The 15,499-nt window shown below is 31.1% G+C and overlaps 3 protein-coding genes across 3 annotated transcripts; all 3 read right to left on the bottom strand.

Annotated features, from left to right (window-relative positions):
* Positions 1-640: 640 nt before the first annotated feature.
* Tsp_06549 (Tau-tubulin kinase 1) lies at positions 641-3,248 on the bottom strand. The gene is made up of 8 exons (XM_003378505.1): positions 3,240-3,248; positions 2,953-3,079; positions 2,473-2,621; positions 1,687-1,866; positions 1,362-1,639; positions 997-1,288; positions 685-933; positions 641-661 (listed from the first exon to the last, which is right to left on the bottom strand). Exons 1-8 carry the CDS (start codon positions 3,246-3,248, stop codon positions 641-643), a joined length of 1,305 nt encoding a protein of 434 aa, XP_003378553.1.
* A 2,812-nt stretch (positions 3,249-6,060) lies between these two features.
* Positions 6,061-7,534, bottom strand: Tsp_06550 (conserved hypothetical protein). Its single transcript, XM_003378504.1, has 6 exons — positions 7,449-7,534; positions 7,224-7,392; positions 7,083-7,168; positions 6,734-6,964; positions 6,584-6,680; positions 6,061-6,141 (listed from the first exon to the last, which is right to left on the bottom strand). Exons 1-6 carry the CDS (start codon positions 7,532-7,534, stop codon positions 6,061-6,063), a joined length of 750 nt encoding a protein of 249 aa, XP_003378552.1.
* Positions 7,535-11,177: 3,643 nt separating this feature from the next.
* On the bottom strand, positions 11,178-12,326 carry Tsp_06551 (conserved hypothetical protein). The gene is made up of 5 exons (XM_003378503.1): positions 12,121-12,326; positions 11,896-12,064; positions 11,686-11,840; positions 11,406-11,636; positions 11,178-11,352 (listed from the first exon to the last, which is right to left on the bottom strand). The coding sequence occupies exons 1-5, from the start codon at positions 12,324-12,326 to the stop codon at positions 11,178-11,180; spliced, it is 936 nt and encodes a 311-aa protein (XP_003378551.1).
* Positions 12,327-15,499: the final 3,173 nt, after the last annotated feature.

The following is a 15,499-nucleotide window of genomic DNA, read 5'->3' as shown; positions in this document are numbered from 1 at the left end:
AAGATGTCAAGAGATCACTACAAACTGAGGTGATCAGTGTGATAGTCCTGAAACGCAATCAGGTTCACTAGCTTCACCTGGTGTTTGATGTTTGAAACACTTGCTGTTTGAAATTCCATCTTTTTGTCTAAGCAACGGTCGATCCTGGGCGCCAAAGGGGACCTCTCTGACCCCGACCCGTTGCCGCCAGACGCCGAGATAGCGATCTGGCGGCGGTGCGCGGGCATTTTTCTTGCTCTACCCGCGACTTTTGTGCACTTGCCCATGGGTAAATCACACCGACGAAGTTGGTGTCGTTCCGTCCGGAAGAACATTAATAAGATATTAAATTAAAAAGAAATTAACGCATAGCACTGAACTGCATGACGCCAATATAAATATACGTATAATAATTATATAATAAGGTACATGGATTCAGTTTGATATATGGGAAAAAATAATATTCTGAAAAGCTGGAATAGCCATATAAAGAAATCTAATTAAAGTTTTCAATTTAATTTAATTTCATTTTATACAATATTTTTCTATAACATTTTGTTGAACAATATTTCTAAAGAAATGAAAAGTGAAGTTTCTGTTTAAGAGTGGATAATAAATAATAAAAATTAAAAATTATTGATATTTGCTTTTATTCAAGTGTTCAGTGTCTACAACAGCCGTGCTGTATGAAATTGCAGACCCCACTTGTGTGAGCTTTCCGCTTTCTGGTTCCCAGTCGAGCACATGTTCTGGTTGGATTTTCAAACGGTCCATTAGGTTTTTCAAGCAAGAATGTAAGAAGCTATAATTTGGAGCATCGTAATATTCCAGTGAAAGAATATGGTCTGCGATGGGTATAAATTCCTTGGGCGCCCCTTCTGCCATTTGTTGCGCAGTACCGCAGCATTCACTTTTCATCACTCCAAAATCCGAGGCATACCTATGTTTATCTTTCTAAAAAGAAGCAGAATATTAAAAACTTGTTCTAACCAAATAGCATCAATTAATAAAACATACTGTAGGTGTTACGGTGAAATCACCCCATGGAAATGTTCCAGTAGTAATTTCTAAAAGCGTAAAATACCATGACCAAATGTCATCGCGTCGAGATTGTTCCATTCCCAACAAAGCGTTCGGCGATGCGTATAGAAAAGTTCCTCTGAATCCAACTTTGTTTCTTGGTTTCCTTATACTTCCGTCTTTTCTCACATAATTGCGACACATCCCAAAATCTAACATATACAGTTTGCGATGCTCAGGTTCAAGCCCGCAAGCAAAATTCTGCGGCTTAATATCTCTATGAAGAAATCTAAAACATCACATGAAATATTCATCAACTTCCAACATATTTACACAAATGAATCGTTGGGAAAAATACACACCCAATACGATGCAAATCTTCAATAGCTTCGAGCGCTTCAATGCCCACATGTACAGAAGTTCTTATGCTGAACGTGGGTTTTTCATTCAATCCACATCTTATTCTTTTCATTAGGATCAAAAGATTTGATCCAACAAGGGTCATTGCAATGAAAGAATAAGATGGTTTTCGCCCTACACCATAAACTTTGCACGTGTGACGGCAATTTTCCTCATTCGCCTTCTGCAATACTGCCGCTTCGACTTTTAAAGTGTGAAACATTCGGTCAGCCGCTTCAACCTGTAGAACAATGTATAAAGCATTTGTATTAATTTATTAATTTGTACCTTCATTGCTTCATTGATTTTATTTTTGGTATCGTAAACTTCATATACTATTCCAAAATTTCCTTTTCCCACTACGTCAATAATTTGCCAACGATCATCCACTAAATCGCCTTTGGAAAAAAGTTCCGCTGCTTTTTCACCTCCCATGATTCGAGAAGACTGTCCTGTATCGATACACCTCTACACACTGAATGCACTTACTGAATTTTTAATACCGTTTGTTAATTTTGAATTGTTCAAACTTTAAATCACTTTAAACTTTAAGCAAATATTTTAAAAATTATGCAATTGTTCAAACAGTCTAATAACTTTAAATTAATTCACTCAGATTATGTTATAATTGTGTCGAAGAAGATTTAAAGGTTTTTTTGTCAACTGTTTTTTTTGAAATGCTTCACATGAATTTGATACAGAGTCAACTTGAGATTATTCTTAGAGACCAACAAGTCAAGTTATACTTTTTCTAATAAGCATATATATGAAACATTCACCGTTTACTGTTTGTTGAAATTGATTACACCTCTAAACAATAATATATATTTGCATAATTTTTAATTTTTATTACTTAGAATTTTACAATAAATAATTCTTTGATAATGATATTTTTTCTATTCAATCGTGAAAAAAACTTGTTCAGTTTTACTTATTTTATTCTCACAATTTAAATTGAATTAACATTTACAAATAGTCGACGGCAATTTTATAGAAATTTGCAGCTGCACTAAAAATAGAAGAAGCTTTTGATTTTAGAAAATTGTATAATTCACTGCCAGATTTTGCAACTACTGGACGTGGAGTGGGACAAGGAAATTTTTCTTGAGAATCATTTGGTGGATCTACTGATGATCCACAAAGAGCATCGTGAAATTCCAAATCCAAGTCATCATCAGTATCTGTCAACGCGTCGTGAAAAGTTTCATCTAATTCAGACTGCTCTTGCACATCATTATTATCATTATTTTCACGATCTCCATCTTTTGTATTTTCTTCAGACGCTTTTTCTTCAACTTTTTCTTCCTCTATTTTGCTCTCCTCTTTTTGATCGCTTCCTTTTTCAATTGCATGCTTTTCTTCATTCTCTTCAACTGCTTTTATTAAATCTTCTTCAGTTGTTGATTGTTCAGTTGATTCTTTATCACTGTGGTCTTCAGGTGAGTAGATGTGTTTCTCAGATTCATCAGATGATTCTTCTGATTCACCTGTATTGACAGTATTAATTTAATTTAATTCAATTTAATTTATTTGCTTCAATTAAGAATATTTTACTGGACAACGGTTTTTCACTTGGTGCTTCTGCAACAATTTGCCCCTCATCAGTTGTTAACTGTTGGTCATCTTCATCGGCTTGCATTGTTTCAGCTACATCATCTGGCCTTTTAACCGACTCTTGTTCCTGTGGAAATTTTAATTTACTTCATTTGAGAGAATATTTTCCTTTTCTACCTGAAAATCTGCATTTTCCATATCTTGTATTTCTAAAGATTTCTCAGACTGATCATCCATTTCAGGAAAATCTTTGCTTTGATTTTCAGAAATGTTGACTTCTATTTTACCTTCTGCATTTTCAGAAAATTCTTCAGCATGGACTTAAAAAGAAAAATTTAATCCAACTTGAATATTTTTGAAATATTCATACATAAAATCTCTTTATACAGAATTAAGAGTTCGAAATTTTCAGAAGAAAAATTATCATATAAAAACGATAGGAGATTTTCAGAAAATATATTTTTGTTTTACAGTGATTTCATTAAAAGTTTTAACATTTTATTAAAAGTCTAACAATTTCTTACCAAATGATAAGCTGAAAATTGCATAGATGCTTAACAAGAACAAGTTCATGATTGAACGATGATTTAATTCAATTCAATTAAAAATAGGATTTCTCTTCCACTTATATATTATTTTTTAAATTGTGCATTTAATGTCATCTATTTATTTTGGAATTATTAACTACTGTGATTTTATTTGTTTAATTAATAGATGAAATGTTTTTTTAGCTAAAACACTGCTACAATTTTACTAAAAATTTAAAGAATTATAATGATCTTCGTTTAATTGGCTTTTCAGAAAGTATTATTCGTTGCAACTACGCAATCTATTCAGTATGGTACAATAAACTTTGCTGTTCATTAATTAATCATCTTCAAATTGCATGATTTTTTGCACTTTCTGTTAATTATTTCACATTTCAGATATTATTTATTAAATGAATTACAAACTACAAATAAGTTTTTCTCATTGTATCTTTATCTTCCATTGATTTGTGTATCGTATTTCATGTGAAACATGATTGAGTTATGTTAGCAGGGCATGCAGAAATGAAAATACGGTACAAATTTAAAAATTCTGAAAATTTAAAAGTTCTCATAGAGTATTGCCGTTTTGTAATTTTTTCTAATAATAGCGTGTAATTAATATCTTCAAGTAATTCAAAAAGTAAATTTCAAAGAAATTTATTCTAATTCTTTATTTTATTGTAGAATTTCAAATTTGAATGAATAATTAAATTAATTTCAAGCAAGACAAGTAGGTATTAAAATTGCTCATCTGTCCACTAGTGAATTTTAAAAGTGCTTTTCAACTTCTTTGCTTAATGCTAATTATCCCTTTTAAAACAGTCTCATTCTTTGTTGCTTTTCCTTCCAACAAGCTGCTACAATTTTGGAAAGTAAAAAATAAGTAATTGTTCAGTTACATTTTAATTCCTTATTTTAGAATTTATTTTTTTACATTTAATTATGACATATTTTAGACATAATTATTGTTACTTTGATTGAAACACTTGTTGGATTTCTTAAGAAAAAAAATTAAGCTAAAATAAGTAATAATTATTCTTACACAGAATTTCACAGTAATACAAAGTTTGCTATTTTATATCGTTCATTTCTATTAAAATCTCAACTTTGAAAACAAAAGTTAATGAACATTTATTCATTTTGCCAGTTAATTTAAGAAAAAGAAATCATTTAACAATTGCATAATTAAATGCACTTTTGCACAGAAAGTTTGGATTCAAAATAAAATTACAGAATCCTCTTGAGATGTATTTTTTAATGAGTTAAATTGCTATAGCGTAATTTAGCATCAGACATTGATTAGAGTTGATTCACACTGTTCATTATTTGCATTGGTTATATGTTTATATTATCATTTAACAGCTGGTTCTTCATTAATCACACGGTAATTATAGTAAAGTAAATACAAATTTATTTAAAGTGCATACAGTTGCACACTAATAAGAAGGGACGTTATCTTCCTTAAAAAATTACATCACACACAAATGTTGCACAACCAGACAATTTTCAAAAACATATTTCACTGCTAAATGAATAACTAATAATGAGCGCAATAAGCAATATAAATAATTATTTTCTGCTATTAAAACATTAAATCAGGTCTAGGCAAACTTTTTATACCGTCGACCCCTTGTGGATTCCTTGATGCCACATGGACCCGCAAGTTCGTAAAATGAAGATTATGATTAATAAATTTCTTTATTACAAGGCATCCTTTGCCCTTTTTACCTTTACTGATTCTGGATTAGATTCATTTCACCTTTATGTTTAATTATCCTTTCTTCAGCCTGTTTGTATAATGGCCGTATTCATGTGAACAATAATGTTAATAACTTCATGATTAAATTAAAGGTAGTTGATAATTTTTTTAATTATTATGATACTTTTTATTTAACTACTTGAAATCGTTAATGAGAAGGATGTGTTTGATGAGTAGCATCAAGTGCATTGATATCTGACTGGAGATTGGTGAGTTTCAGGCATAAATCACCATGCATTTCCAGGTTCAATCTGTTCCTCTGCATTGTTGCTTTTTTGTGGTGTCCCTCAATAGTTCAGAAAATTGTAAATTATTGTTACAAAATACTTCTCCATGAAATAAATTCCTCAAATGGGATTTCAAAGTTCATATTCGATCCCGGAGTTCATCGACCCCCCATTCATCCCTAGGCATTTATCGACCCCAAAGGGTCGATATCGACCATTTTGGCTACCCCTGCATTAAGTAAATGTCCATCGATTATTTCATCAAAAGCATCGAGCATACATCAATCCTTTGAAAAATCAGAAAGTATATCAGAAAAGTATAAATATTTTTTGCATCCTGAATTACATTACACAAAGTAACTGTATGCAAAGCATGAAAAACCCAGAGAGAAGCAACAGCAAAAAATAAAAATAGCTCGATTGATAGATTCTCTTCCCACCAAGAGAGTGATGAATTATAGAGCTCTAGCAATAGTCCAAATATGCGTGGACTAAAATGAGCGATCTGAGTGAAATCAAACGCTAAGAGGTGTAGACACGGTAGCTAGTCATAGGTATGGCAAACATAGCGTCAATATCTTCAATATAAGAGTCACGATTCATCGGTCACAAGTGCAGATATTTTGAGCTTGAGGAAATGCACAATTAATTCTTGTATAAACATGCTCATCAACTGAAATGAATTTACCTCGTAAGTGAACTTGCTAATTTATTTGCAATCTACATAGAGTGATTTTCATGCTTAAAACAAATTTTCCCAACATATTTCATTGATGTGATTATATGTGCTAAATTTTATTGACCCACTTTCAGTATATCTGATTCTTTAATTCACTTCAGTAGTGCTATCTATGCAGGCAGTACTTAAGTGTTTATATAATTTCATGCTGGAGAAGCAACATCAAAACCACTCCTAAAACTCTTTATTCAGCATTTTATCTTTTGGAAAAAAATGTTTGCATATTTCTTCTTAAAGGTATGAATTTCTCACTTTACGTTAAAAATTTTGTTCAATGACTGAGGTGAAAAAGCACATGACAAGTTAATTTGTTTTAGGCAAGCAAAGCAAATTTCATCTTCAGAAACATATTATAGCAACATATTTCTAACACAACGTGAATGTACTCCAGCTTATGTTTGTGCTCAATATAGTGCAAGGCCTTGACAAAGTATATTTGAAAAGTCTTCTTCCATGCTTTCATAATCATCGTCCTGAAATATATTTCATTAGTGTATTTCAAGAATTATTCTTTACAAAATGTTACCTTATGTAATTCCAGCAGGCACATAAGGCAGCGAAATGGATGACTGTCAGTGGCATTTGCAAAAAAGGAATGAAAATGGTGAAGTAGCGTGTTGCAATCCGAAAATAGAGGAACGACTCTGGTGTATAATAAATATAATGGTGTCGTTTTTCCTTTATACGGCTCATTTGTGAAAGCATGCAGTGCTTGTATAAATTTGTGATATATGTGTGGTCGGTCAGCGTAGTGTTCCTGAAACAAAACATGCATTTTACCAAATTGATTATCTTTTCAAATATACTTTTCATTTACTTTGACTTTTTGAAAAAAATCAATGGAAATTTTTATCCCATGGCCATCACGATAAAACTTGATCTTATCGACGTCATCTGTCGGTTGCAACTTTGCATTCTCCATGAGAATTTCCATCCATTCCAGTTCATTCTTAATTTCATCCTGTACAGAAGCATCATTGAATTATATCCAAAAGTATACTTTGAAATGTTTTTACCTCTTTAATTATTCTCCACTGGCGATCCATAGGACAGTAGAAATGAATTACCATTCCATGGAGATAAAATTTGCTGCCATCTTTTATCAAGCTTTTTATTTCGTTAGTTACATAAGGACAACCATTTGTCAAGCCGACAACTCTGCAGACGAAAGAACATGTAGTGGATCTGCAAATAAACTATTAATTCAAAAAGATGAATTATTTACAGGACAAGGAACTTACTGCTTTGCGATGTAATCGTTAACTGCATACATGAAAAGAACATACATTTCTGGAGTACTGGATAGCCGCTTACGAACAGACTCCATTGATAAAAGACTGTTTACATTGAAAAATGTAGCATTAGTACGTTTTCTGAAACGTCTTTTATTGTTAAGAACATCACGCTTCCGTGTATATCGAGGCAATCTGAAAGCACGGTGAGACATTATAAAATACTGTCAACAGAAACCAAGTTATGCCACTTACTTCATGTGATTCATGATACTTTATGTGAAAAGGCAGAGTTTGAGCCGAAACACAGAGTTTGAATATCAAAGTTGCGACTGAGAAGTCAGAATGATTTCAAAGAGATCTCGGTGAACTTTTTATAGGGAGGTTATAAATTATAACTGACCAATAAAGATTGGCCAGGAGAAAAACAAGGATAAAGAAAAATGATTGCACTGTAAAGTAATAATGGAAAAATTGCCTCATGAGTTAATAAACTGCGCTGCTCCAGTACTCTGATCTACATGATAAACGAAGAAAGCAAATGACCTCTTACAGATGCTCACAGGTGACTGATGATGCTAATACAGTAGTGCATTGCTTTACAACTTTGTTTTTCCATATTTATCAGCATTGTTTATCATTATTGCCTTCATCGTTTTGCGTCTTTCTATGAAGTTGGATTTAAATTAAATAAAGTGCTTATTGTTGCTTTGACAAACATCTTTTTGTATTTATGTCTTACAAACATGTATACATTGTATAATATATGTGCATATGTATATGCATTAATCCACGATAAGAAGTAAAATAATGACAGTTGAGAATGTTTTTTTGCAATATACTATTTATTTGAATTATCTTTATTTTGTTGATTTAAAAAGGGTTGAAGTAATGGTAGTAAAATAGCTAACAATGCATGAAATCAATGTGAAACGGTTTTAGTAAATATGCAAAATTATAAAATGCCATAAGTAATGTGGTGCTTAGTATGCTTGATGTATTTATTTACCAAGCTACCACTGAATTATGCATTTAATTATGCAATGTAAATTACTTTTTTAATAAGCAAAACGTAATATCATTTATGAATTAACTATTAGTCATATTATATGAATCTAAAAACTCAACGGTGAGTATTTTGTTTCAATAATCTCGTATGGTGCACCAAGTTGATAGATTATTGTCCACCATATCTTTAGTAACGAAGATGTGGCCAAATGCTTTATCAGTTAACTAATTCTAAAAGTAGCAAAATACAAGTGCATATTTGCAAAATGAGAATGAATGTTTAAGAAATTACAATTGATACCGTCCAATTAAAAGTTCTTTATGCAACTATTTTGTAACTTATGTAATTATGTAACTAACTACTTCATATAACTGAGTTCCTATATTTTTACGATGTCTTTGAGCGTTCAGCAGCAGATTTGCATAAATCATTCTTTTCTATTTATTTTTTTAATGTTTTGACAAATCTTCGTTTTTCACTAGTAAATAACACTCAGCTGTAATATAAATGAAATAAAATGATTCTAAAATGCATTCTAAAGCACATAGAACAATTTCTTAGTTGAAAACTTCTAGCCACAATCATAAAAAATAAATATGAATGTAGAATAAATTTATAATGAACGTAATCAGTAATGTAATTGATTTTAAGCTTGTTAAAACATTTTGGAAGACTAGCTTAATCTAATAAAGAAGGCATCAGTCATATTTTGCAACTTGAAAATTTTAGAATAAGGAAAAGGAATAGAACTATAAACAAAAGTATAAGAAAAAACATTTTCACTTCTTTTTAAATTTCAAATTCATTAATATAAAATAAATAGTATAAAGATGAACTCTGCTATTGCATTATATTTATACGAACTTTATTTTTTATATTTTCATCACATCAATCAGTTAAACTGCTACCGCGTATTTGGGCATCAAACAATGCTTGGAGTTGATTCACATCGTGCATTATTTGCATTGGTTATATGTTTATATCATCATTTAGCAGCTGATTCTTTATTACTGATTGATTTACATTTCAGTTATGATAATGCAAATTCAAATTTGTTTAAAATACATGGAGATGCGCAAAAATGAAAAGGAACGTTTTCCACTTCAAAAAATTAATTACACACATTTTGCACATCCAGACGATTGATAAAATATAAATCTCACAGTCAAATTAATTGGTAATCAACCCAAGAAGTTATATGAACAATTTACCTCTACTATTAAAAAAGTATCCATAATTTTATCATAAAAACAGTGATTATGCTTTGCTGCTTTGGATGTGCTGGAAGTGAATATTTATTTTGTATTATGAATTAAATTATACAATGTAAGTGCTCACGCCTACGCAGCGTGAATAACACGTGATTTTCGTGGAAGCACAGGCAGCATTTATTATTTTTGTAAGAACCGAAGAACCGCACTTTTCATCATTAGCACAGAACCAACAGGCTTGTTGCGAAGCAAGGTTAAGGATTGCCAGAAATCTTGCAATTAAAGCGAAGTTGGTTCGCCTTTAATTTTTGCCTTGTCGTATGTATGCATTTATCATTGTGGTAAGAAATAATTTTCTTATTATTAATCCTTGCAGTCAAGAGATGATTCCAAGTGATACCAAAACACTAACCAACTACCCAAATGTTTATCCGCTATTCCTCTTTAATTGCATTTTTGCTAACAGCATTTTATGACAATATAAAAAGATGTTGCAATTATGCTAAAATTTATCAAAAATATTTTTATTTTAATAAGATTAATCAGCAAATGTATATGAGCAAGTTTGAATTCTTTTTACTATAGAAGTATCTACTACATGTGTTGCGCATAGCAACAATCTTCTAGAATTTTCAGAAAGTAGATTGTAAATTTTTAACCAATTTCAGTCCGGCAAGCTAGTCTAATTTCACCTGAGTTGAATCTAATGATTGTCGATGTTGCTCTATTAAGAGGACCCTTAATGACGAATTGAACATGTTTACGCCATAGATACATGTTGGACACAATTTATATACAAAGAACGGCTGCTGTACCTGAATACCGTATCGCTTCATCTGTCTACACATTGTGCACTACCAAATTAAATGCAGAATGAGAAAGCTAAAGTTAGCGCTAACATTAGTTTACAAAAAATAACGATTGCAAGATTCTCCTCCCACCAAGAGAATGATAAATAACAGTGTTGTAGTTTAAGGTCCAAATGTGCGTGGACAAAAACGAGCGATCTGAGTTAAACAAAACGCTAAGAATTGTAGATGTGGATGCTATTCGCGTGTATGACAGGCATAGATAAAACATCTTCAATGTATGAGTTGCAATGAATCAGCCACCAGTGCAAACATGTTGAGCTGGATAAAATGTTCCATCACTTTTTCTCTAAGCATACTTTTGTACAACTTAAATCAGTAGCCCTTGTTAGTAAATTTGCCTATTTATTTGCAATTTTACATAAAATGACTTTCATGCTTAAAGCAAATTTTACCATCATGATAGATGATGTGATAAATTTTACTGACCCACTTTCAGCATATGTAATCCCTCAGTTTCACCTAATTCTTGTTTTCTTTAAGGCAATGCTTAGGTATTTATAATTTTATTTTGGTAAATCAAATTAAAAAGAACTGCTAAAACTTTTTATAAAGCATTTTATTGATTGTGGAACAAGGTATGAATTTCCCACTTTTACATTTATAAATGTTTCAGAGTGAAGTAAAAAGCACATAAGTTTCAATTTGTTTATTTTAAACAATGTTTATCATCGTGATAAACATATAATCGCAAGTATATGTAACATATAACGTAAATGTTCATTAATTTGTATTGTGGAATATTCAGCTTATTTTCAATATAGTGTAAGGCCTTGGCAAAGTATTTTCGAAAAGTTTTCTTCCATGCTTTCATAATCATCGTCCTGAAATATATTTTATTAGTGTATTTCAAGAATTATTCTTTACAAAATGTTACCTTATGTAATTCCAGCAGGCACATAAGGCAGCGAAATGGATGACTGTCAGTGGCATTTGCAAAAAAGGAATGAAAATGGTGAAGTAGCGTGTTGCAATCCGAAAATAGAGGAACGACTCTGGTGTATAATAAATACAATGGTGTCGTTTTTCCTTTATACGGCTCATTTGTGAAAGCATGCAGTGCTTGTATAAATTTGTGATATATGTGTGGTCGGTCAGCGTAGTGTTCCTGAAACAAAACATGCATTTTACCAAATTGATTATCTTTTCAAATATACTTTTCATTTACTTTGACTTTTTGAAAAAAATCAATGGAAATTTTTATCCCATGGCCATCACGATAAAACTTGATCTTATCGACGTCATCTGTCGGTTGCAACTTTGCATTCTCCATGAGAATTTCCATCCATTCCAGTTCATTCTTAATTTCATCCTGTACAGAAGCATCATTGAATTATATCCAAAAGTATACTTTGAAATGTTTTTACCTCTTTAATTATTCTCCACTGGCGATCCATAGGACAGTAGAAATGAATTACCATTCCATGGAGATAAAATTTGCTACCATCTTTTATCAAGCTTTTTATTTCGTTAGTTACATAAGGACAACCATTTGTCAAGCCGACAACTCTGCAGACGAAAGAACATGTAGTGGATCTGCAAATAAACTATTAATTCAAAAAGATGAATTATTTACAGGACAAGGAACTTACTGCTTTGCGATGTAATCGTTAACTGCATACATGAAAAGAACATACATTTCTGGAGTACTGGATAGCCGCTTACGAACAGACTCCATTGATAAAAGACTGTTTACATTGAAAAATGTAGCATTAGTACGTTTTCTGAAACGTCTTTTATTGCTAATAACATCACGCTTCCGTGTATATCGAGGCAATCTGAAAGCACGGTCAGACATTATAACATACTGTCAACAGAAACCAAGTTATGCCACTTACTTCATGTGATTCATGATACTTTATGTGAAAAGGCAGAGTTTGAGCCGAAACACAGAGTTTGAATATCAAAGTTGCGACTGAGAAGTCAGAATGATTTCAAAGAGATCTCGGTGAACTTTTTATAGGGAGGTTATAAATTATAACTGACCAATAAAGATTGGCCAGGAGAAAAACAAGGATAAAGAAAAATGATTGCACTGTAAAGTAATAATGGAAAAATTGCCTCATGAGTTAATAAACTGCGCTGCTCCAGTACTCTGACCTACATGATAAACAAAGAATGCGAGTGACCTCTTACAGATGCTCACAGATGACTGATGATGCTGATACAGTATGACACATTGTTTTACAGTTTTGTTTTTCCACCTTTATCAGCATTGTTTATTATTATTGCATTCATTGTTTAGTGTCTTTCCATGAAGTTGGATTAAAAATAAATAAACTGCTTATTGTTGCTTTGACGAACATCTCTTTGTATTTATGGCCTACTAACATTTACACATTTTATAATATATATGCATATGTATATGTGTGTACATTAATCAACGGTAAGAAGTGAAATAATGGCACTTGAGAATGTTTCTTGCAACAAACTATTTATTTCAAAGTTCAAAAGGGGTTGAAGTAATGTTAGTAAAATGGCAAACAATGCATGAAATCAATGTGATACGGTTTTAGTAAATATGCAAAATTATGAAATGCCATAAGTAATGTGATGCTTGGAATGCTTAATATATTTATATACTAAGGTACAACTGAATTATGCATTTAATTATGCAATGTAAATTACTTTTTCTATAAGCAGAACGTAATACCATTTATGAATTAACTATTAGTCATATTATATGAAGCTAAGAACTCACCGGTGATAACTTTATCCGAATAATCATACGGTGCACTAAGTTGGTCAATTATTGTCCACCATATCTTTAGTTACGAAGTTGTAAGCCGAAATGGCCATATGCCTTAACTAATTCTTAAAGATTGCAAGATACAAAGTGCATATTTGCAAAATAAGTATAAATGCTTAAGAAATCACGATTGATACTGTCCAATTAAAAGCTCTTCATGTAGTTGTTTTGATAAATGAAAAAACAAAATCATTAAAATGAAACGAGCATTGCAAACAAAAAAATCATAGCCATAGCATCATTATTTACTTAAAAATTAGCTTTAAATTTTATTAACTGTGTTTTAAATCTCTTTTTTAAATTAGTTCATAAGTGGTCATAACTTCTTAAGCTTCTTTAGTTGTGGCGCTGGATCCTGTGGATCACTTCGAAACTTTTTTGTTCTGTTTTGGCTGAATTTCCAAATCATTACAGCTGTTATTTTTCATACCTTCTTCTAAATGGTCATAAAATTTTTTTTCATTTGGTGCGGTCATATCTGCGGTCATGTGTTGAGCAGTTGCTTCTCATATACCTTTTTCATGAATTCATTTTCTCTCAAACTGACCAGTCGCTATCGCTTATTTCTTGGTTATGCGTTTTCTGCTTGAATGTGGACGGTAATAATTAATTTTCTTGGTGAACTTTTTCATTCAAAAATGTGATCTAATTTTTGTATCATTTAATTTATTTTTTGCAAATTTTCTACTATTTCACGCAAGATGTTCCACTATTCCAATATTTCACAATATTTTGGAAATCTCACTCACTGGATTTAAAAGTGATAGTTTCTTAGGCATTGTGAATGATTCTCTTGAGGAAAGTGATATAGGCAGTGTCAACGATTCTATGTTGATGCTGATAGATCCTCAGAATTTAGCGCCACTTTTTCCTCAGAAAGTGAAACTGAAGACGTTATGGCAAGGCCCAAGAGGCGTAGCCAAAAAACTCGACGCTGGCCACTGACATCTGTCCATTGTTTCAGTGATCAATGCTTCCGTGATACACCAGCATAAGAATGGTGAAAGTTTTAACCATCCAACAGCATTGAATTGCATAAATAATTCTTTTCTATGTTTTTTTTCAGTTTTTTGCAGCTGGTTGCTTTTCATTGGTAAATTGCACTGCTGTTGTAATGAAAAAGAAATAAAATTTTATTTTAATGCATTCAAATGCACAGTTATGATATGGAATGTTTTCTTTGTTTAAGCCTCTTAGTGATGATTATTAGAAAGATAGTTGCAATGCATTGTTTGAATAGCATGTTTTCCTGCTTCAGTGAAAAGATAGAAATATGTTATACTTAATTATATTTACATCACAATTGTATGTAAATTCAGTAGTCAATTGTGAAGTGAGCTGTTGAGTATGTCGTGCTTTTTAATTTGTTTAATTTTGCTCGTATTGTGTGTGTGTGTGTGTATGTTTTAATAACAAATATAAGAAGACGCTATACTCGTGGACGTTAAATGAATTCTGAAATTAAGCTTACTTACAGAAATAACAAATAACTATGACTGCAAAAGAAATTAATAATGAACGCAATCAGTAATGCTAATGATTCTTATATTAGCAAAATATTTTCAAAAAGTTACTTAACCTAATTATATGTTGAAACTTGAAAATTTAAGAATAAAAAAAGGAAAAAAATTTATTTTTACACTTAAAAATTTTTTAATTAAATAATATAAGGTAAATGGTACAAACATGAACTCAATTATTGCATTGAATTTATTCATAATATATTTTGCATATTTTAATAAGATTAAGAGAAGAACATTTTAATTTTAATTTTAATAACATTAGCAATAATTAAAAGAGGATTTATTGGAAAGTCTAAGTTTTTAATTCTCTATTGGGTATGTTGAATAAAAGAATTCAATTTTTAACGTTTGCCTTTGTTTCATACGAGAAATTTTTAAATGTATTATTTATAATTTTTTCTGCACGTATTCAACAGGAAGGTTGCAAATGCCAATAAGATGTCCACCTAATGATTAAAAATATGATGAAAATTTTTTTCATAAATTTCCAATGTATTTGCTTTATAAGAATATTATTTTATCAAATTTATTTGTTACTGTTGTTATTCAATATGTTGCATAATTTTTATTCACAGTTTTGGAATCTCCAAATTGTTTTATTGTAAATTTTATTCATTTGTGATAAAATGCATTACTACTAAAGCGTATGATTGAACTAATGTAACAATTGATTAGTTGGAAAAAAAGCAAATTAACTTA

The sequence above is a fragment of the Trichinella spiralis genome (genome assembly GCF_000181795.1).
Source record: "Trichinella spiralis strain ISS 195 chromosome Unknown Scfld4, whole genome shotgun sequence".
Lineage (NCBI taxonomy): Eukaryota > Metazoa > Nematoda > Enoplea > Trichinellida > Trichinellidae > Trichinella > Trichinella spiralis.
Note: the sequence above shows the minus strand (reverse complement) of the source record. Positions and strands in the feature narration are given on the sequence as shown.